Here is a 23327-nt window from a genome sequence, read left to right as displayed (position 1 = left end):
ATTCGGAGTTTGAAACACACTTCAGTTAAGCTTTATGCTTCATTCTCGCATCCCACTGCAGCCACTACCCTGCGCAGACCTCCACACTTGTACAGAGAACGCTGAGCCCCTTTCGCCTCTCACCTTTGGGCCCAAAACTAAAATCCATTAAAACAAAGACAATTCTCTTGAAATTAGGGAATGCATAATGATAAAAAGTCCTACACTCACTGGACTAGCCCAGCAACTATGTCCTGTTAGACACTCGAGAGTTTACACAGTGAGCAGTTCGTGAATGCACGAGGATGGGAGCTTTCACTGAGAGCTCACCGTCAGTGTGGAAAAGCCTGCACTCGCAGTGCAAACCCTCCTGGAGGACAGAATGTCGCTGTCAGTAGGAAACTCCACAGCAAGAAAGCTTCCATCTGGAGCTCACATCTTGCTCAACATCAGCAGGGAGTCTTGAGAATATTATAAGTCATGAAGGAAAACGTATATGGACTCAGGATCTTGCTCAAAAGAACATTCATGAAACTATGATTTAAGGAATATTTAAAGACCTCTCTCCACTGCATGAAGTTTAATATAAAAAAATCATTCAAGTAAATAAATATAAAACATAGTACTACAAAAAAGAAAGGACCTATGGATACAAGGTTTACAAAAATGTATCTTTGTAAATCAGAATTTAAATGAAATCAGAAAATTCTACGGACAAAACCATATGCATGTGAATGGCATGAAAAAGCCTTTCTCTAGGGCCCAAGAAGAAATGTATCTGTGCATTAATAGCTATTTTCTTCTAGACAGTACTATCTCTTTACATACAATTAATGTCAGAAGTAAGTAGTCTGATTAATACTATCATTTTAACTATAACCAAACTAGTAGAAGAATAATTTAGGTATTTTACAAAAGTTATTTATTGATACTCTTCTAGTTATGACAAAGATATCACTACGAGTCTAAATCTAGTAATAAAAACATAGAATCAGCAAGCAAGATGGACCTATGGGTAAAAGCACTTAAAACATGCAAGCCTGACAACCCTGAGTTCAATCCCAGAAGCCATGTAAAAGGGGAAGGACCTCTGACCTCCTCATGTGCTCACATGCTTATCATAGTCTCTCTCAGTCTCTCAGTCTCTCTCTCTCTTACTCACTCACTCACACACACACACACACAAATACAAACAACATTTTAAAGTAAAATTTAAATTGCTTACGTCATTACTTCTTTTAGTGATCCAATAGCTTTTTCTAAAGTGCTTTTGTCAGGGTTTTCGTCAGCTGTATGCTTCTTAAGATCTGTAATAATAACATGGCTTTTTCTACGACTAAAATAAATACAGTGGTTTTCCACCTACACCTTAAAAGTGCATCATCTTGACACAGGTTAACTATTTATATACGTAACATCTATATTGAAAAGAAGTTTGTTGCCAGGAATGTCAGAGCAGATCTCTAATCCCTATTACCTAAGGAGTTGGAGACAGAAGGACTGTAAGTGTGGAACAAAACTTGGCTGCACAGAATTATACTATTTCAAAACAACCAAGGTTGAAGTTTTGCTTAATATGTGTAAGGTCATGAGTTTATTCCTTAGCATGATGGCGCATGCCTAGAATCCCAGCAGTTGAAAGGCAGGGATGGAAAAATAATACTGTAGGCCACCTACGAATATACCTAATTAGAGATGCCACATTTGTGTCGATATTTAAGAGCTCACTAACTGCCATAATTACATTTAACCTAAAATTATTACTCAGCATAAAACCTGTTCTAGATATAATTTAAATAACTTAATAGCATAACTTAAATGTGATAAATCATTATGAGTTCCAGGATAACCAGGGTTATTTAATAAAACAATGAGCGCTGGAGAGGTGGCTCAGTGGTTATGAGCACACATTGCTTTAGCAGAGGGTCTAAGTTCAGTGCCCAGCACCCAAACTGAGATGCTCACACCTACATCTCCAGCTCCATGGGATCTGACGCGCTCTTCTGGGCTCTCTGGGCACACAAACTCACATGTGTACCACCACCACCAACAACACTCAAGCATATAATTAATATTTTTTTTAAACAATCAACAAAGTTTTAACCTAAATTCTCTAAAACACTATCTTCTTCTATTAATGTCTCTAAACTTTACTAATGAAATTTTCAGAATATGTAGCACTGATTTTTTTTAACAATGCTTTGTCTCCCAGTCACAATTAGAGACTCCTAGGTTTCTTAAGCTACAATGCTGAATGATCCTGTTATCTCACTACACATTCTTTTTCAATTTCATATGGGGACACATGGCCCCATCACAGAGAGCATTTGTGCTATTGTAGAGGTTCCTTTTCAACATGCTAACTCTGTTTCTCCGGGCTCTTTTGGTGGTGGTAGAGAGGAGAGGGTGTGTGGTGTGAATGGTGTTTGTTCTTCCTTTGTTAATTTTATACAGGGTCACTCTAAGTCCACCAGGCTGACCTCGAACTCACAGAAATCTCTCTGCCTCCCAAGTGCTGGGATTAAAAGTGTACACCACTATGCCTGGCTCTTCTCAGGTTCCTTACTATGTTCCAACACTTGACAGTCTTACCCATTTAACACCACATTCAACTAATGTTTATGTGGAAGAATCCAAAAAGGTTTAGAAGTTCATTTCAGTCTTGACAAACTCTGATAAACTTCTATTTAATAAAAAGTCTTCCTGAGAGGCAGACATTGGCTTCCATGTATAATCCCAGCAGTCGTAGGCTGCCTGGAGAAATGCCTGGAGTTAAGACTGGCCTAGGCTAAGGTAAGAAAGAGAAGCTAAGTATCTAATGAAATAATATGGATTATGCAAATTTGATTTAAAAAAGATCAGCTTAGAAAACCTAAAAGCTGGATTATTATAACACTCAACATGATCTAGACAATAGGATAGGGTTAAAGCCTGGGAAACCATTCATAGAGCAGTAATTCCAGCTACCGAGGCCGTCTGGAGAGAAAACCCCCTTTTTGTTAGCGCTGTCATTTATATTACCCAGACATTTTGTTGAAAAAAATAGATTAAACAACCAATAAATTAACTCCTGAGTTTCATACTTTAATTTTTAAAATAAAAACTGACATTACCCTAAAAAATACTGCTTTAGTCAACTGAGCATAAAATGCACAAACAAACATGTTTTTAACCAGAAGTAAAATTTAAACCTAAAAGCTGTGCTAGAAAATCCTCTTGCTGCTTGCAGTTTTAAGCACTAAAATAAGAAGATGTGGGTCTCAGACAGGCTCTCCTGGAGCCCAGGCCGTCTCAGGCCTTCTATGCAGGTCCTCTGCTTCACGACCCCAGGCTGTGACTACAGGGCCGCAGCGCCAGTCAAACTGGACTACATCCCCAGCTCCAATCTCAGATTTTTTTTAATAGGGGAAATATAAAATATAAAATACAAGAGCACTAGGAACTTGGGATATATAAGTCCTCTTCTTCTGATGTTTCTGTGGGAATTCTGTTACTTAAATAAATAGGTTTAAAAACCATTACACCAAGAAATATAAGGAACTTTTAAGCAGAAAGTGACCACTATCATAACAAGGAATATTAAATAAATCCAAGTATTTGTAGTCTTAGAAACTGCTTTTCGAAATTATCATAAATTTGATACCTACATAAAAACAATCTTTAATGCTAAGATCTAATAAACTCTGAAAACAAAAACAAAATAAACTCTGAAAATAAAATTACTGACTCTTTAAGAAAAACATGTTACAGACTGAGGATGGGCTGCTAGCACAGTGCTTGCCAGCATGCAACTGTGGGCTGGAACTCCAGCACTATAGAAACCTATTAATCGCCGGGAGGTGGTGGTGCACGCCTGTAATCCCAGCACTTGGGAGGCAGAGGCAGGCGGATCTCTGTGAGTTCGAGACCAGCCTCGTCTACAAGAGCTAGTTCCAGGACAGGCTCCAAAAACCACAGAGAAACCCTGTCTCGAAAAACCAAAAAAAAAAAAAAAACAACCTATTAATCACTGCAATCAGGACAATGGAGAGGCAGATGTTCAAGATCATACTCAAGAAAAGAAGGAGAAAAGAGGGGAGGGAAGAGGAAGGAGGGGGAAGAAGAAAAGGAAGAAGAAACTATTACACTAAAATATCTAAAATTAAAAAAAAATTCGGGCTGGAAAGATGGCTCAGTGGCTTTCCAGAGGTTCTGAGTTCAATTCCCAATCACATGGTGGCTCACAATCATCTATAATGAGATCTGCTGCCCTCTTCTGGCAAGCAAGCATATATGCAGACAGAACACTGTGTATATAATAAATAAATAAAATCTTTAAAAAAAAAAATTCAAGCAAACCAAACCACAATAAGCAAAGTACCGTTTAGAAGTAAAGCAACGCTGGGTAGTCGCTGTACTGGCCGGATGAGAAGTTCCACAAGGCTCTGCCGACCACACTCTGGTTTAGCTTGATTTATCTAAAAAGAAGTAATTTATTATAAACAAAAATAGTTCAAAATATTCTATCATGAATATCCTCGTCAAGAATTAAGAGAAGAGGGAGCAGGTGACGACCGAAGGTAAAGGAGCTTGCTGCCACCGCAGACACCCACAGTCAAGCCTCAGAATCTACAGGGTCGAAGGTCAGGAACCTCTGGCCCATACTTGCATGCACAAACACTGAGGTGAATGAACAACCATGCACACACATACACAAAACAAATCAATAAATAAACCAAGAATCTATGGAGAAGATGTAGAATGGCAGCTACTCTTTGGCAGATCACCATGATTCAATAATTAAAATTCTGTCTTGGTCAGCAAGGTTAACAGGCTACAAAGAGTGTGTTCCTCTCCACACTGGTACACATAGAGCATTCTTAAGCTCTATAAAAGACTACACACATCACTCCTGAAGATGTTTTAGCCTAGCAATTGTTCTGACACCGCTGGCTAAAGTAAAGCACTGATGGGAGAAAGAAAATCATTAAAGGCAAACACGGCATCATTGGAATATCGATAGTGTTTCAAGAATTAATCATTGGTAACATTATTTCCTTTTAAAGTCACCATATGGGCCACCATATGCAAGGTCCTGGGATCAATCCTACAACATCCCTATTTACTCCACTGTGTCTTGGCCCCTCTGTGTAAAATAGCACATCTTCTAAATCTAAACATCATAGCCACCCACAGGAACAACTGAAAGTAAGACCAGTATTAACATTATAAATTACTCTTTTAAATAGTATTTTAATGAATTCTTTCATAAGTAATTATCAGAGTTTTGTATGAAAGAAATATATATTACCTTGAGAAATGCATGAAATCTGGGCTTCTGTTTTTCACATTTAATTATTGTTTCCTTGCTCATTTCAAAGAAGTTTACAAACGGAGGATAGGTTTTTACCAAATCTTTTGACTAGATACAAAACAGAAAAATCTTTGTTATAAATGTCACCCTTAGACAATGAGTCTTTGTGACACAACTGACGATCACAATCAGATATATAAGCAAAAGAAAAATTTTAAATAAGTTTCCTCAATATTTCTATTAAATGCATAAATTTGTCTTACAAGTAAGTGTGTGCGTGCACACACACATATGCATGCTGTTGATATCTCTTGTTTTCACATGTGTTTCTGTTGAATTTGCTCCCTCAATTAGAAGTAAACCAGAAAAACGACCTATCTGAGGGTGCTTACTGAGTGATCATCACACATTCTAGAAGGGAAGAAAGAGAGACAGACAGACAGACAGACAGACTTAAGACTAGGGGTTAACTAGCTCAGTGTTAAGAGTGTTTGCATATAACAAAAGAAGCACTATGTCTTCAAGATTCACTATGTAGCCCTGGTTATCTTGGAACTGGCTCTGTAGACTAGGCAGGCCTCAAACTCATAGATCCACCTGCCTCTGCCTCCAAGTGCTGGATTAAAGGTGTGCGCCACCGCTGTCCAGCACGTGCAAAGTTTTTTTTTAAAAAAATCGTAAATATATATAACCATTTGAGGATAGTAAACAATTTTACACAAGTCACTAAACAACTGAGAGATAACTAGTGTTCTAATGATGAACTTGTATAAAGCTGGGAATACAGAAAGCATGACAACTCCAGCATATTCTAGAACCATGTGAAATCTCAAATGGCATTTTCAATGTTTTCTCCCCGATAAGTCTGAAATCTATGAGAATGTAAACAAACACTTACATATTTAAGAAAAACGTCACCAATGCTTTTGCTCTCATCCCAATTAACAATAAGGTCTTCAAGATCATCCTGAAACAGAACAAATCAAAACACTTAAATTCGACAGCTCCTTACACATCTCATACCTTTTATGAGATCTTTTGCTGGGGGAAAAAAATTCACTTTATGTAATACCTTAATGTTATGTGTAAACTCCTTTTCTCAACAGATAACTAAACTTTTGTCTACAAAAAAAAATTAACCTTTGGATTAAGAAAATATAAATAGCACTGTCAGAAAGACCAATCCTAATTCCCCAATATGACTAATAGTTCAATGCTTTGTCTTACTAATTATAAAGCTGATTGGCCTTATCAATTATGAAAAGGCTACTTTTAATACTGTTGCTGTAGCAACTAATTTAATACAAGTCATTAAAAATTATTACCTGTAACATGGTCAAGCAAATTTTAGCAAAAGGGACAGATGGTAACTACTGCAAGGCCATATGGCTTTTGTTACCAGTACTCAGTTTTGCAGAATGGAAGCGAGCATAGAAAGTAGGCAATCGGGAAGCGAAGAGACTGGAACAGGTAGTCCCAGTGGAAGCCTTTATCACAACTCTCCCCTCCGGGCTCAGAGCAGGCAGAGACTGTAAGAGTCAGGAGGGGTGACTCTGAGGAAACAGCGTCTTCCAGACACAAGAGGACTGAGTACATATGAACTCGGGGACTGCAGCAGAATGCACAATACTGCACATATGCAAGCCAGACAAAATCCCAGCACTGAGGAGAAACAAGTTCTACCCCTAGCCAAAAAGTTATTTGGAACTGACACCTTCTGAGAAACAGAGAATTAGTTTTCAGCAATGGACCGCACTTCAGGACAGGCTTCATGCCCAGGAGAGCTGTCAACACAAAACAGACTCCATGAAATTTTCTCTTTCATGGGCTTTTTGTTGTGTTTTGGTATTTTTTTTTTTTTTTGCTTGTTTCTTTGCTTTGCTTGGATTTGTTATTGTTGTTTGTTTTTGAGATAAGGAACAGGAACTTAGGTAAGCAGGGAGGTAGGGAGCACCTGAGAAGTGGGGGAGGAGAAAGAATATTATCAAAATATCTATAAAAAGTATAAAAATGAACTCTACTATAAGACTCTTTACCAGAACAGAGGACTAAATGCAGTCTATGAACTATAGTTTGCTAATTTCTGGTCCATAAAATTCCTCAATCCTCCTAAAACATAAAATATTCATAAAGATTTGAATGAGGAGATGGCTCAAGTGTCTAAAGCACTTTTTGCTTTTCCAGAGAATCCAGGTTCAATTTCCAGCACCCACACCTGGAACTCCAGATTCCAGACATCCAATGCCAACTTCTGATTCTGTGGACAGCAAGCACATATGTGGTATGCATAAATGTGCAGGCAAAATATTTATCCACATAGAATAAGTCTTAAAGATGCTTTTATTGCTCAACAGTGATGGCACATGCCTTTAATGCCAGCACTTGGGAGGCAGAGGCAGGCAGTCTCCATGAGTTCGAGGCCAACCTGGTCTACAGAGTGAGTTCCAGGTCAGGCTCTAAAGTTACACAGAGAGACCCTGTCTCAAAAAGCAAAACTAAATAAATAAATAAAATTTTAAAAAATTATTGACGACGCCGGGCGCATGCCTTTAATCCCAGCACTCGGGAGGCAGAGGCAGGCGGATCTCTGTGAGTTCAAGGCCAGCCTGGTCTACAAGAGCTAGTGCCAGGACAGGCTCCAAGCGACAGAGAAACCCTGTCTCGAAAAACTAAAAAAAAAAAAAAAAAAATTATTGACATTTACAAAATTTAAGCCGAGAGTAGTGTCTTAAACCTGTAATCCCCACTTGAGCAAGGAGGATCACAAAGCCAGCTTACATGGTAAGATATAAGTTTCACATACAAAACTTACTTTCCTAGCTAGGAAGAAATGCCTGAAATGGAGTCTGGACCAAAGCTACACAGAGAAAGCTTGTCTCAGGAAAAAAACAAGAACAAAACAAGACAAAACAAAACAAAAACAAGTCAGTAAGAAGAAAAGGCAAAACAAAGTGGAAAGTTCACAAAACAACAACAAATAAAAACAAAAACAAAACCACTATGGAGTTCATTTTGTGTTGGCCCTACTCCTGAGCACAGGGTCTCCCCTGGAATGCAGTTGATATGCCCAAGTGGGGTTCCACAGAAGAAATACCTGAACTGTTACAGTAAGTACACACAGCCTCCAAAGGGAACGTCATCGACCTTCAATGCATGTTTACCTTTATCTTCATATGCACATCAAAGATATCCGGGATGCTCCCAAAAATAGTCTTGATCTCCTCTGGTGCAAGAATAGGTCCACCACGTTGCCCTTCTTCTTCTAAGGGCACCTGAAATAACTAAATGGGGCTCCAGTTTAGGCAAACTGAGAGAAAGAAGGCTAAAGTACAAACAGTGACGAACAGTGTTGGCAGCATCCTAAGAAGCTGAGGGGAAAACCTCTCCTAAACTTCACAAGCTTTTCTCAGGACACTGCATTCTCACTCACATATTCATATACTCTGTTACGTAGAGGAGGGGTGTTAGGTGCACTGGCTGCTCTTCTAGGAGACCCAGGTTCAGGTCCCAGCCACCATATGGTGGTTTACAACCTTCTGTGACTCTAATCCAGTAATCCAGGGAATCCAATACACTCTTCTTGGTTCCACTGGCACAGTGGCAAAACACCCATAAATTAAAAAATTCCTTTATTTTTACAAACGGAATCTAACAAATACATTATTAGAATTAGTAGAAAAGTAACTCCTACTTTATTCTATTTGTAAGGAAGAAGGCAATAAGCTTTCTAGACATATAATAGTAGTACAAGCTTAATGTTTTAGAAATAGCACAAAAATTCAATAGCAAAGACAATAGATTTCCAAATCTCATATGAGAAAACCTCAACTCTGCCCACTTATTGCTGCAACTTTTTTTATATTGTTGTCAGTGTGTGTGTCTGTATGTGAAAGCTAGAAGGGGAGATGTAAAGATGGAAGGCAGGAAGGGAAGAGGAAAAACCTGGGTGCACACATGCGACAGTGCACATGTGGGTCAGAGGAAAGCTTTAAGAAGTCCATATTCCCCTTCCACCATGAGATCCTGAGACCAAAGTAAAGTCTTTCGAGGTAAGTGCAATTTTTACTCATTGAGCCATCTCACCAGTGGGTCCTGCTGTACCAGTTATAAGGCGAAAAAACCAAACCAAAACAAACAAACAAACAAAAACCTCAAATAACAAATACACACATAAGCACATCTTATTCATATGGCCCAAAAATAAATCTAACACAAAACTTAAACTGAGCGTGGCAGCTGACAACTTTAATCCCAACATTTGGGAGGCAGAGGTAGGTGGATTCCATAACATCAAGGCGAACCTGGTCTACACACCAAGTTCCAGGGCAGCCAGGGCTACATAGGGAGATGCTGTCTCAAAAGTTAAAGAAATTTAAAGAATGTAAAAATCGGTGCCATATAATACAAGACCATTTAAACACATGAATAAGTAAGATACATATGCTCAAAACCAGAGAGCTGTGGGTGAAACCAAAGATCAAATTACACAGCCACAGACTGAAACTCAACACAGTAAGGATGACAATACCACCCAACAGAAAACCCAATATCCTTTAAAAGAACAAGACACAAAATCATAGAAAGGAAACAAGATGGGGAGAGTCTTTTAGAAAGTTAGTTAGCACCTCACTCGTACTCACTTGAATGATTGTTGCCAGGATATTGACGTAATTACTCTCCGTCTGGTAGAGCTCTCTGGCCACTTGCCACCTGGCTGACTGCTTTGCAGGAACTGGAGTAGAACTTCTAGAAGACTTAGTACAAGACTTGGGTGTCTCTGAGAAGGAAGACAGGTTAACTGGAAGGTGGATCTAAACAACAGACAGACATACTAGCACCACCATAGAGATTTCTGTTAAAGTAAAATTTCCTGTGGGACAAGGCCAGAAAAACACAGTGACCAAAAAGTTCATTAATTCAGAGCTGAAAATATAGCCCAATGGGAGAAAGTTTACCTGGCAGATGTGATGTTCTAGTTCAATCTCAACACCAATTAAAAACTGATGGAGATTTTACTAATAAATGGCCGATGGTCTTTAAATCTGCCAACGTCATTAAATTAAAAGGAAGTTTCCTAGATGACAGGAAACTAAATGATGAAAATAATGTGTATCCTGGGTTGTATTCTAAACTAAAATACAAACTTTTGTTATTGTTGTTTGAGTGGGGGCTAGAAATCAGGGCATGATTAAGAAAACTAGAGAAATCTAAAATGAAATACTAGAGCTCTAACTGCTACGTGGCTATTTAAGAAACGTCTCCAATCGAGCTGTAGTGGTGCATGTCTGTAAGCTCATCATTCAGGATGCCGGAAAAAAACATGGCTTCCAGAACACCCAAGGAATACAGTGCTACCCCGTTCCTGTCTCAACGCAGGGCCGGGAATGCACCTCCCCAGCACGTGGGGTCCTGAGAGCAAGTCCAGTACTTAGAAAGCACTAACACAAAAACAGGAATGACCAAGTACAGACACTTAAACATTCAGAGCTAAAGACTTATTCCGTCAACTTATTCCCTCTCACAGAGCACAAATGTATATGTATGACTGAATTGATTCTAAAGAATACATGGCAAATAATTCCATGTAGAAAACCTGAAAAATCACAGGTTTTTGAAAAACTAAAATAAAATAGAAAAAAAATATGTTAAAATACATCAGTGTAAAACAAGAGTAATCCAGGTACTATGGTGTATGCCTTTAATCTCAACACTCAGGAAGTAGGTGAATCTTTATAAGTTCAGGGCCAGCCTGAAGTGACTTTCAGGACAGCCAGGACCATGTTAAGAGACCTTGTCTCAAAAAGTAAATCATGAAAGAGGAATGGGTGGGCTATGATTATACTATTACAATAATGTGAACGACCTCTACACTGATAGAGGGCCTCTTTCACAGAAAACCAAATGGCTCTGTGGTTAAGAACACTGGTGTTTTTGCAGATCTAGGACCAATTCCTAATACCCCCACAAAAGCTCAGAACTAACTCCAACTCTAGAGTTAGCTCCAAATCCCTCTTCTGACCTCCTGAGACAGTGGTTCTCAACCACACTGCGTGCGTGCATGCGTGCGTGCGTGCGTGCGTGCATGTGTGTATAGAATGACCCTTTCACAGAGGCCACACATCAGATATCCTGCACACCAGACATTAGGATTCCGAACAGTAGCTTAATTACAGTTACCAAGTAGCAACAAAATAATTTTACTGTTGGGGTCATCACCTCGTGAGGAACTGTATTAAAGGGGCGCAGCAGTAGGAAGGCTGAGAACCACTGCTCTAGAGGCACCAGACATGCCCATGGTGTGTACACATGCATGCTGACAAAACATAAAAACATTCATACACAGGAAATAAAACTTTAAAAAGTTAACCAAAAATTATTAGTTAAAAGTATCTCAACATAGAAACATCTAGTCCAACCCAAAATGGGAGAAGACAGAAGAATTCTCATGTTTTAAGCATATATCATGAAACAAAAATTGGCTAAGAGCTTAATATTCATTTTCTTCCTATCATATGATTAGAGTACTTCAGCACCACATACAGCTTCCTAGGATGGTTTCACAGGAAAAAAGAATGTTTCACAAAGAAGTATGTGGGATGGAAGAAAGTAAATAGTCCTAACCCTTACCTACTTTTACACAAATACTTTTAAATATTTTTATGTTAAAACAATGTGTATTGTGAAGCTCTAAATTGTTTGAAAAACAATAGGAGCTGAAAACATTCCCCACATGCCCTACACTATTGCAGGCTACACTCAGCAGTGCCATGAGCCTCAGGACACTTGAGTGAGGACCAGCCTGCGACAGTGATGTTAAATTACACTGTGTCTAACTGGGGTCCGCCAGCTGGAGATCTCAAGAGTGCATTCGCACATCTGCTTTAATGGTTAGTTTTCTTCTATCTCCTAAACTGCCTATTCAAGCCCTAGATCTTTAAGATCGGCTCCTTACTACCTCAGGCCCTTGTCCACTACAAATACAGGACCAAGCCAAATATGGTCATGCAGGCCTGTGACCCCAGTTACTCAGATGGTTGAAGCAGAAAGATTTCAAATTTAAAAGCTACTCACTTTCCACCTGACTAAAACTGAGCTATCATCTTCAAAGATAGTGTCATTTAGGCCGAGGCACTATCTCTTTCATTTAAATTACTACTGAAGCCACACATGGTAGCACACACCTGACTTAGGAGGTGAAGACAAGAGGATTAGTTCAATGCCAGTCTTGGCTACATACAAAATTCAAAGCCAAGACGGGCTATGAGACCGTCTCAATGAAATGAGGCAGAGTTACTACAGTACAAAGCCACTAAATGACTTTTAAAGCCGAGACGTGACATGTTTTAATTTTTCCATTTTTAAAAGACTGATGAATCCAAAATATATAAAGCCAAAACTCAAAATGGAGATGTAATATAGGAAACCACAATAATAAAAAAGCTTCATATACCAGAAAAACTGAGGAAGGAAGGATGAGAAAAGACACAGGAGTTGAGTGTAGTGAAGAGGTTCAGAAGTTCCCATTGGTTAAATTTAAGATTCCTACTATAAAAGGACAGAATGTCTCAAGTTAGCAGCTAAACAGAGAAGACACATTCTGGGAACATCAGCAGAGAAAATTAAAGACATGGAATTAAATGAGATCGCTAGAAAAATACAATGAAGAAACTCAGAAAAACCATAAAGCATTTGGAGTAAGAGTTGGAAGGAAAAGTTAGGCAAAGGAGAAAGAAGCTACATCACAAAGCCCGGGAAGGTTGAAGAAATGCATTCATGAAGGAGTTTAGCTGTCAAACTCTGAGAACTGTGAATAAGATAAAGACCGTCTCCCAGGCAGAGAAATTGTATGCAGTATGGACTGCTACTCAATGGAGTGAGCTGAAAAGGGCAGGAGAAACAAGAAATGAATTCATCGATCAATCAGAACATGCTATGGAATCTAAAGCTTTTTGTGTCTTAAATATAAAAAATCCTACCTATTTACAGAGAGAACTGCTGGTGATCACAACAGGGTTAATTACAGATTTCCCGTCAGTTCTACATAAAGTGACATCACCCTCTTCTGACTTAACTCCACCTATTCATTCACCTTATTTCCCCATAATAAATGGAACATTTCTTACAACTATGGTGGTGTGTTCCTAAAATTCCAGCACTTGAAGAAGCAGGGTGGTCAGCAGTTTAAGACTGGTCCAGGCTACCTGAGACCTTGACCCCCACCAAAAAGCAAGCCACCCTTTAAAATAGCTGTCACTCTCCAGCTATAGCCCTGGGCAAGTCATCACTCCCTGAACCTAAGTTCAGTGGCCTGCAGATCAGACACCATCTATTACAAACACACACAAAAGCAGAGTACAATTATTCAACAAAAGCATCACTATGCATAGTGGACATAGTTGATTGATTTGTGGGATTTGTGTGTGTGTAGTTTGTTTTAGACAGAGTCTCACGTTGGCCAGACTGTCTTGAACTCATCTTCTGGTCTCTACCTGCCCAGTACTAGCATTACAAGCTATGCTTAGCTTTCCAAGTGTCTTATTTCCTCAACTAGAATAAACCTTTCCTATTCATTCATTGTAGTAGAGATTTATTCTTTTAGTCATTTCAGTCCATTCCATTTTAAAGATTAATTTAGTAAGATGTGAACTACCTCCATAGTGAATGCTAGACTCGGGTGTGTTGGAGATATCAAGGAGTGAGCCAATAGAAAGGGAATGCTCAGCCGAGGGCCGCTTCCGTGGCGGGAAAGGGGAGAGGTCGGTCTCTCTGGAGAGCTGAGCCAGGGTTTCTCTCAGTCTGCGTCTTTTGCGGTTGCTGTTTGGAGTGCTCAGAGACAGCAGAGACACCGACTTCTTGAGCTCGGGAGTGTTCGTCTGAAACCAAAGCACAAAAGCTCAGTGTTGTGATGATTCTGACTGAGACAGGAATGCAAAAGACACATCCCAAGTGGCAAAACTCCAAACTTTGTACAATGATTCTTAGAATCTTACAGTCTACTAGACAATTCAGAAGCTTCATAAAACAGAATGGCCAAGAAACCACTGTAACTGGCAGCCTAGAACCTCTTTTTCAGAGCCCCTTCTCCATGAATTACTAGCTACTCTTTTTAGGGCATGACCCGAGAGAGAATGAGCCACACATTCTTCTCCTTGTGCCCAAGCATATAGAGTGAGGGAATTAAGTACACGCCAGTATTTCCTGAGAAACACTGCCAGCTCAAACAAGGGTTTGAGAGCTCTCTCAGTGCATGTAAAGCACATCTGAAACTTTACTGGGAACAAGACTAAAGAGCACAGTGAGATAAGAACATAGATCTTATCGAGGAAACATGAAGTCTACAATCTTATACTCAATATAGTATTCAAAAATTATTTTCATTTTATGAGGCAGGGTCTTGCTGTGTAGCCTGGGCTCACCTGGTACTTCACTACATTGCCAAACCTGTGCCTCAAACTCACTGGAAAGTTGCTGTAGCCTCCTGAGTAACAGGATTATAATCATGTACATCACACGCCTGGCTTCTCCACTCAAACTTACTAAATCTCAAACTGAAATAACTCTTCCCATAAATCTTTCTAGAATTTGTTTAATAGTCCTCTTTCTTGCCAGGCGGTCTTGGCGCATGCCTTTAATCCCAGCACTCGAGAGGCAAAGGCAGGCGGATCTTTGTGAGTTCGAGGCCAGCCTGGTCTACAAGAGCTAGTTCCAGGACAGCCTCCAAAGCTACAGAGAAAACCTGTCTCCGAAAAAAAAAAAAAAAAAAGTCCTCTTCTCGATACCCAACATGAAAACAAGATCTTTCTTGCTTACATTCTACTAGGAAAATTATCTTTTTAAGAACAATGACTCACGGTTCTGAATGATAAATATGTGGCTCTTCAGGATATTAAGAACTCTGAATCTTCCTAGCTACTGAAATTTACCTACTCCTTTTCTTTTCCATAATTGTTTTAAATGTCACTCTCAACTAACTATTTTAAAGTTGTCTCAACTTTCCTCTCTCCCTCGTTGTTCTACTTAATGTCCTTACTTGGTTAGTCTAGAATGCTGGTTTAACATTCGCTACTCCCATTCAACCCTGCAGAGCCTCTCAGACTGAGAATCTCTACACTACTTGAATACAGCACACCTTTGATCCAGTAGGGTTCCAGCTTCTAAAGACAGGGGTGTTACTGTTGATGTTGGTATCATCAACAATCAGCAGAGAGTAACTTGTGTTATATTAAATGTCTTTGCTAGGGTTTCTATTTTTGTACTAAAAAACCATGACCAAAAGCAGCTTGGTGAAGAAAGGGATTATTTCATCTTACAACTTACAGTCAGTCCATCCATCAACCAGGGAAGTCAGCACAGGGCCCTGGAGCAGGAACTGAAGCAGAGGCCATGAAAAAGTACTGCTTACTGGCTTGCTCCTCGTGAGTTGCTCAGCCTGTTTTCTTATGGTTCACAGAACCACCAACCCAAAGGTAGCAGAGACCACCGTGAAGTGGACCCTCCCACATCGATCAAAAATGTCTATAACAGGTTTGTCCACAAACCAATCTGGTGGGAACATTTGCTCAACTGAGGTCCTTCTTCGCAAGTGACTCCAGCTGTGTCAAGCTGACGTAAATTCATTAGGACAGTGAAAGCCACCTCACTGCACTGCAGCTCCACTAAAATTACATAGACTAAGAATGTGGGTATATTCAACTACTCTTTATACATGTATACAACATGTGTGCAATTATACCATGATTTCTACATGTTCTGGAAACAAAAGAATTTTCTACCAAAAAAAGAAAAAAAATCACAGAGCCAATAGCTCAAGAGCAAAAACATACCTTTTCATACAAATACATCGTCTCTCCAGCACGAGCATCCATTTGAATGCTTCCCCAGAACCACTAGAGGAGAAGAAAATATTTAAGTTAAATCTAAATCTACCTCAGCAGAGAAATTATCGTACTGTAGAAGCTGGCTAATTTCACTCGAGTTACTTGCCTCTTGCTTGACAACAAAAAGTTTCTTGGAAGGTTCAAATGGAAGGTCCTTTACTGCATTCTCCTCAACAATAAGGTGGGTGCACCTTTCATCCCCAACTGGTAAACAGCTGCCTCCTAGAGAACAGGACACAGCCACACACAATCAGCCAGACAACGGCTCCCCCACCGCCATCTCTACAGCAGCTATTTATTAGGAAGTGCTTAAACACGTCTGGGGAGAAAATGTAGACAACTTTTATGATATCAGCCTTTTCTAATAAGGCTTCAAGAGTTCATTCATGGCAGATAACCATGGGAGCAAAGCATAAGATTGGTGGTCAACTTTCAGGAAGCACCGGTGCTCCACTCACTTTCTCCTTTGTATGTATGGGACGGCACAGTCACGGTAGGCCAGACCCTCTCTCATCCGTGCTCAGACCCTTGTCTCTGAGCTGCCGCACACACCGTGCCATCTTACCTTGCATTTCAGTCATTTCTTCCATACTGTTTTTCTCTTCATCTGAAAATCCCAGGAAACTTAAAATGCAATCTTGAAATGGAGGAACTTTAAATTCATTTCTAAAGTCATCAATGTCTGCACAGAAACACCTAGAACAAATGCACACTTGCTTAAATTCATCAGTTAGGCGCATCCATTTACAGCATCTCAGTATTATATAGGTCTTAATGTAAGGCATTTCTTAAAAATATTTTACATAAGATCCTGAACTGTTCACAACTGCAGTTGGTTTTTGATTTTGTCTATTTTGTTTTTTTAAAAGAGGGGATTGTCTGGGATGTTGCATGTATAGGCCCCAGGGGTCCATTACATCAGAACAAATGCAATCACAGACAATCTTCACATCAATCAAATCCTGGCTGCTTTGGAATTTATATCACAGATATTCTCCAATTTCATGAAATTTTATATGATGATAAAGTGCCACAACAGAGAACGAGTAATTGGAGAGTTAGTAAAACATGATAATTGCAAGCAGCAATTCAAACATAAAAAGAAACTGTAATATAATCCAAATACCTGAAAGCATTAAGCTATCACCTAGTAAACTTTAAAATGTGTATGATAAGCACGAAATCTTAATTGTATGTGTGCACATGGGAGCCGAGTACACACACGGAAGTCAGCGGACCCTAGAAGTCCAATCTCTCCCTGATACGAGCCCTGGGAATCAAACAAGGGTCAGCAGGCTTGGTAGCAAGCACCTCCACCACCAAAGCATCAACTGTCCAGTCAAAGTATTTCACAAAAATCAGCCTGTGAGATGACTCAGCAGGTGAAGGCGTGTGCCACGAGTGTCTTTACAGTGTAAGGTCAATCCCTAGAACCAACTCCGTAGAGTCCGCTGATGTCCAAAATGGTGCTGCAGCATGCATGCCCACACATACTATCATGCATACACTCAAAATTATTTTACAAAGTAAAACCCAATGATACCAAATCTTTCAATTAATTGTTTCATAATCTATGTTTTATTCCCTAAGCTATTCAAGAGTATTTTTTTTCCTTATGATCTACAAATTTAGTTTTGGTTGGCACATTTAAAAACTAAGGTTAAAAAAAATCACACATTTAAAAAAATAATATGCTGGACTAGAGAGATGGTTCAGTAGTTAAGAACCCTGGCTGCTATTCCACAGGACCCAGGTTTGATTCCCAGGACCCACATGGTAATTCCAGTTCCAGAGGATCTTCTGGCTTCCTCAGGGACTACAAACATGTGGTGCAACAACGTGCATTCAAGTATGTACAAACGTACACACACACACACCAATTTTTTTTTAAATAAATTGAATTCACACAAACTATTAGATGCCTAAGCACTTACTGCTCATCCCGTCTTTCCCATGCTTTATAAATCCACTCTGGCTTCACAATGGGAGTGCCCAGGCTCACAGCAACCTAAGAATATTAACATCAACCACAGTAAGTTTCCACTTTAAATAACTGTACTCAAGGAAGTTCTTCTAAAAAACTGTGCAAAAGTCTTAGCAGAAATTTTTATTTTTGTTGTATTTTGTTAAAGATAAAGTAACTTTAAAATAAGTCCACGGTACTCAATTTTTTTTACTTTCTTTTTATTTATTCTTGAGTCTTTCACATCACACCATTCGTTTTTCCATCCCTTCCTATCTGCCCTCTCCCCTTGCAATCTCCCACCATTAAATAAAACTTAAGAGAAAAAAAAAAGGTCATCATGGAAGCTGCAGTGTAACACACTAAGTTAGGTAGTAACCCTTTTGTCCATATACCCCTTCTTCCAAGTGTTCATTGCAACAAGTCATCGGTCTGCTTCAGGCCTCTTTCTGCTGGGCCCTCACTGGGACTCCTCTTGGATACCCTGTTGTTCCCCTGTGTAACAGAGATCCTGCAGCTTTGGGTCTGCAGGACTGGTCCCTTTACGTGCTCCAGTCTATCACAGATGGGGTGGGTGTTGGGGTGAGCCAGTCATAACCCTGATTCTGGGTCTGGGTAGCTGTGGGGTTGGTCAGCCCTCTAGCTCTCCCTTGTCCTCACCACCAGGGTGAGCTCGCCAGCATTGTCCCAGCCTAGTTCATCCTTGCTGTAATAACCAAGGGGTTTGGCCAGTTCTCTTGCTTTCAAGCCCTTAGGGGCAGCTCTCCCAGACCTGGACTACCAAGGCCAGCTCCACTGTGCTGCCCAGAGAAGGTCTAGGGGCCATTCTCCTGAGTGCTGCAGCTGGTGAGGAGGCTGGGGGTAAGAGGCATCTCTCCCAGGTCTACACCACCATATGGCAGATTAGGGGCAGGGCCAGATCTCCCACACCCCTCAATAAGGTCAAATGTATTGTGCTGCCCAGGAGAGGTACCCAATTCTTTTATTCTATTTTCTATAGACATAGTTCTCAAATTTATCCTTATAAAACTTTGAATTCTCCTTTGTTTCCAGTTTCACACCTTGATAGTACTTACTGGCCAACACAGGACTAAAAACAAAAAAAGAAACAAAAAACAAAAACCATGGGACTAAGTCACCAAACTCTTAGGAGTTTAAATTATAGGTGAGATAGAGAAAGATGGGTCAATGCCTGCTATCAAGCCTGATGACCTGAGCTCAAATCCCAGAATCCACGTGGTGGAAGGAGAGAACCAAACTCCTAAAACAAGAGGTTCTCGGTGGGGGAGGGGGCTGCCATGGCAGCGTAGCCAGCACCACAATCTGACACTGACCTTGATATTATTAAGATAAATATGAGGCATTGTGTAAGATCTTGTAGCTATCAGAATAATCTTGTATTACAAAAAAATTAAAGGCAGTATATATTTTTGTATTTCTTTTTGTTTTTTTTTGTTTTTTGTTTTTTTGGTTTTTTGAGACAGGGTTTCTCTGTAGCTTTGGAGCCTGTCCTGGAACTAGCTCTTGTAGACCAGGCTGGTCTCGAACTCACAGAGATCCGCCTGCCTCTGCCTCCTGAGTGCTGGGATTAAAGACGTGCGCCACCATCGCCCGGCTGTATTTCTTTTTGTTAGGATATTATAATCTTAAAAAAGGTGGTACATATTACATGAGTTTTATGAATAGTGTGCTGCTTGTTACTTATGGAGTACTGAATGGACAGCTGAAAAGCTTTCCATGTGTACCACAGAAGTGACTTATAATGAGTGTCATTTACCAGCCCAAATTTTGACCCTAAAGATTCTGATACTGTTTGAAGGGTGAGTTGTCATTACTAAGTGTGATGCTACTGGAAAACATACCACTGAAAGACAAGATTTCTTAGAATACTGGCATTCAGAGACAGAAAATAAGTGTTGATCTGAAGCAAGAGAAGAAGCCCTGAAGTTAAGAACAAAAGGGTTAATAGATGGATTATAACAATAACTGCACAGTAGACGTAGTTATGGCATTGAACTGTGAACTTAAAATTACTGAAGTTTTGTTTTTATTTAGGTATATTTAATCACAATAGGAAACTGTAAGTCTACTAGTGATAGTGGACAATATTACTTTCTTAGCACATAGGAATGAATTAGGTAAGTAAATTTAATTTTCAAACACACCTGTGATATTCTAGACACTTCTACCCTACACCCATTGCTAACTCTCTATATTATGCTCTAGAACAGACATACTCAGTCCATGGGAGCTGACATTTCAGAATAAATCCTGCATATCAGATATTTACATTAGGGTTCATAACAGTAGCAAAATTACACTTACGAAGTAGCAACAAAATAATTTTACTGTTGGGGTCACTACCATATGAGGAACTGTATTAAAGGGGTGCAGCATTAGGAAGGTTGAGATCCACTGCTCTTGAGGCACCAGTCATGCACACGGTGTACATACATGAACAATCACACACAGCAGCATTAAGAAGGTTGAAAATGACCGTTCTGTAAGCTTTCTTCTGATATCCATATGTTCAACATGACACACACACATGAAAACAAATTTAGGGGAAATTCAAGTCAATGACCACTTCCTACATAAATATACTGAGAATGTGGGGATGAATGATAAATTCTGGCAAAGACAATTTAACTAGGATTAATGACATGAATCAGTTGTTAGGAGCACTTGCCATGCAATCCCCAGGGTCCTCATGAGTGAAACAAACCTATGCCTACAAGTTGTCTTCTGACCTCCACATATGTGCCATGGCACAAGCACACATCCACATGCTAACACAGACACACAAAATAAATAAAATGCAAAGTTCAACTACAATTTAAAATAGATTTCAATTCTAGCAAATTATTTTCGACTAGCATGATGGATCGTTCAATAATCCCAGCACTTGGAAGGCTAGACTAGGATATGTAGGTAGACATGGTGGCCCACATCTTAATCCCAGCACATGGGAAGCAGAAGCAGGGAGATCTCTGAGTTTCAAGTCAACCTGGCCTATACCATTGAATCCCAAGACAGCCACAGATATTAATAGAAATCCTGTTTTACTCAAACAAACAAAACAACTCAATAGGGCCAACCCTATGGGTACGGAGTGGGTGAGAGTTGTCCCCATGAACCATCTCATCTGTCTTGTGGTGGTATGAGTGGAGAAGAGCTGCCCCACTCACAACGCCTGAGGCAGGTGGGAGAGCTGTCCCTGTGATCATAAGAGCAGAACAGTGCCTGGTGTCCACTAGCTGCAACACTCAGGAAAGCAAACCCTGCACCTTACCAGGGAAGCACAACAGAGCCAACCTGTTAGCGCAAGTGTGGGTGAGCCATCCCCAAAATTGTGAGCATGGGAGAGTTGTCTCCATCACCCATCTGTCTTGTGGCAGCATGGGTGCGGGATAATTGCCCCTCCCCCCCCCATTGGCATCTGGGGCATGAAGAACTGGTCCTGTGATCCTAAGAGCGGGAGAGTCAACTCTGTTAGTGCAGGTGTAGGTGAGCCAGCCCCAAAGTTGTAAGCATGGGACAACTGTCCCCATTTCACATCTGGTGGATCAACCCTACAGCTGCCCAGGCCCAGTCCCAAAGATATGATTTGGCCTGCCCCATTATCCACCCCATCTATGATCTACTGGAGCAGACCCAGAGCTGCAGGATCTCCACAACACAGAGCAACAACAGGACATCCAGGAGTCCAAGCCAGGGGTAGGGAAGTAGAAACCAGAGGCCTCAAACCAGACCAATGACTCTCTGCACTCAACACTTGCAAGAAAGGATATGGACAAAGGAGTCAAGGTGTGACTCATGGTGCCACACTGCAACTTCCACGGTGAGATTCTGAAGTTTTCCCTTTGTACTTCATTTTAATTATTTTTTTCTTTCTTTTCTCTTAAATTTTATATTATTTGGGGAGTGTGCAGGGGTGAAGGGCAGATGTAAAGGGCCAAGGAAATGAATAAATTAAGATAATATGATGTAAAAGACCCAAAGAATAAATAAAATTTTTGAAAAAAATCAGGCTGTAGGCAAACTTGTAGAGCAGTTTCCTAGATTTTCTTAATCAGTGATTGAGAGATATAGGGGGAACCAGCTCATTGTGAGTGCTACCACCCCTGGGCAGAAGGGCCTGGGGCATAAATGCAGGCTGAGCAAGATATAGAGAACAAGTCAGTGAGCAGCATTCCTTCATGGCTTCTGTATCTAGGTCTGTGTCTTGAGCTCCCGCCCTGACTTTCTGTGGTGAACAACTGTGATGTGAAACTGTAAACTGAAATAAACCCTTTACTCGGCCCCCCAAAACAACCGAACAAAGCAAAATGACCCTGTGCCTTGGGAGAAAAATACTTTCTCCTGTTTCTTTTTTTAAATAGATAATCCTTTCTTTTTAATATAAGGTAATTAACAGGTGCAAGAACACAGGATCGTTTTATAAAAGGCTATGTTCTTATAAAGTCAACAGTGAAATATCTGTTCTCACAATTCTTTTTTTGTTTTTTGTTTTCTGTTTTTTTGAGACAAGAGTTTCTCTGTAGCTTTGGAGCCTGTCTTGGAACTAGCACTTGTAGACCAGATTGGCCTCAAACTCACAGAGATCCGCCAGGATTAAAGGCATGTGCCACCAACGCCTGACTATCTCATAATTCTTGACCCGCCTGTCTCTACTGGTCATACCACATTTGCTAACAAAACTCATCTCCTAGGGCTGGAAAGATGGCTCAGAGGTTAAGAGCATTGCCTGCTCTTCCAAAGGTCCTGAGTTCAATTCCCAGAAACCACATGGTGGCTCACAACCATCTGTAATGAGGTCTGGTCCCCGTTCTGGTCTGCCGGCATGCACGCAGACAGAATATTGTATGCATAATAAATAAATAAACAAATACTTAAATAAAAAAAAAAACATCTCCCAGCTCTCACCATCACACTCACCTTTCAACATCTAACTTGAGTTTCACTGCCTTCTTAAAATCTAATGGGCCACAATCTGTGATTTAAACCTGCCATCAAGATTCCACTTTGCTTTCCTTTTGTTTTTTAAAACGGACTCAAATTACACAGGCTAATCAAACTACCTATGCAGTCAAATAAGACCTTAAACTGCTGACCCTCCTGTGGCCACCTTCAACATGCCGGACGATACCATGCTGTACTGAGAAAGGTGTGCAGTGCTGGGACCTAAAGAGTCCTCCCTGCAAGCTGGGCAAGC

The 23327-nt window shown here is 40.2% G+C and overlaps 1 protein-coding gene across 2 annotated transcripts in view; it reads right to left on the bottom strand.

Moving 5' to 3' along the window:
• Window positions 1-23327, bottom strand: part of Ect2 (epithelial cell transforming 2) — a 60349-nt gene that overhangs the window by 26325 nt on the left and 10697 nt on the right. For both annotated transcript variants that reach the window (XM_057756877.1, XM_057756878.1), the window contains 11 exons: window positions 18084-18157; window positions 16715-16845; window positions 16256-16371; window positions 16096-16158; window positions 13923-14145; window positions 9913-10049; window positions 8434-8553; window positions 6171-6239; window positions 5270-5380; window positions 4340-4436; window positions 1205-1286 (listed from right to left, as the gene is read on the bottom strand). In XM_057756877.1, coding sequence (XP_057612860.1) covers window positions 1205-1286; window positions 4340-4436; window positions 5270-5380; window positions 6171-6239; window positions 8434-8553; window positions 9913-10049; window positions 13923-14145; window positions 16096-16158; window positions 16256-16371; window positions 16715-16845; window positions 18084-18157 — 1223 coding nt within the window. The remainder of the gene's footprint in view (window positions 1-1204; window positions 1287-4339; window positions 4437-5269; window positions 5381-6170; window positions 6240-8433; window positions 8554-9912; window positions 10050-13922; window positions 14146-16095; window positions 16159-16255; window positions 16372-16714; window positions 16846-18083; window positions 18158-23327) is intronic.

Source organism: Chionomys nivalis, chromosome 24, assembly GCF_950005125.1.
Source record: "Chionomys nivalis chromosome 24, mChiNiv1.1, whole genome shotgun sequence".
NCBI lineage: Eukaryota > Metazoa > Chordata > Mammalia > Rodentia > Cricetidae > Chionomys > Chionomys nivalis.
Note: the sequence above shows the minus strand (reverse complement) of the source record. Positions and strands in the feature narration are given on the sequence as shown.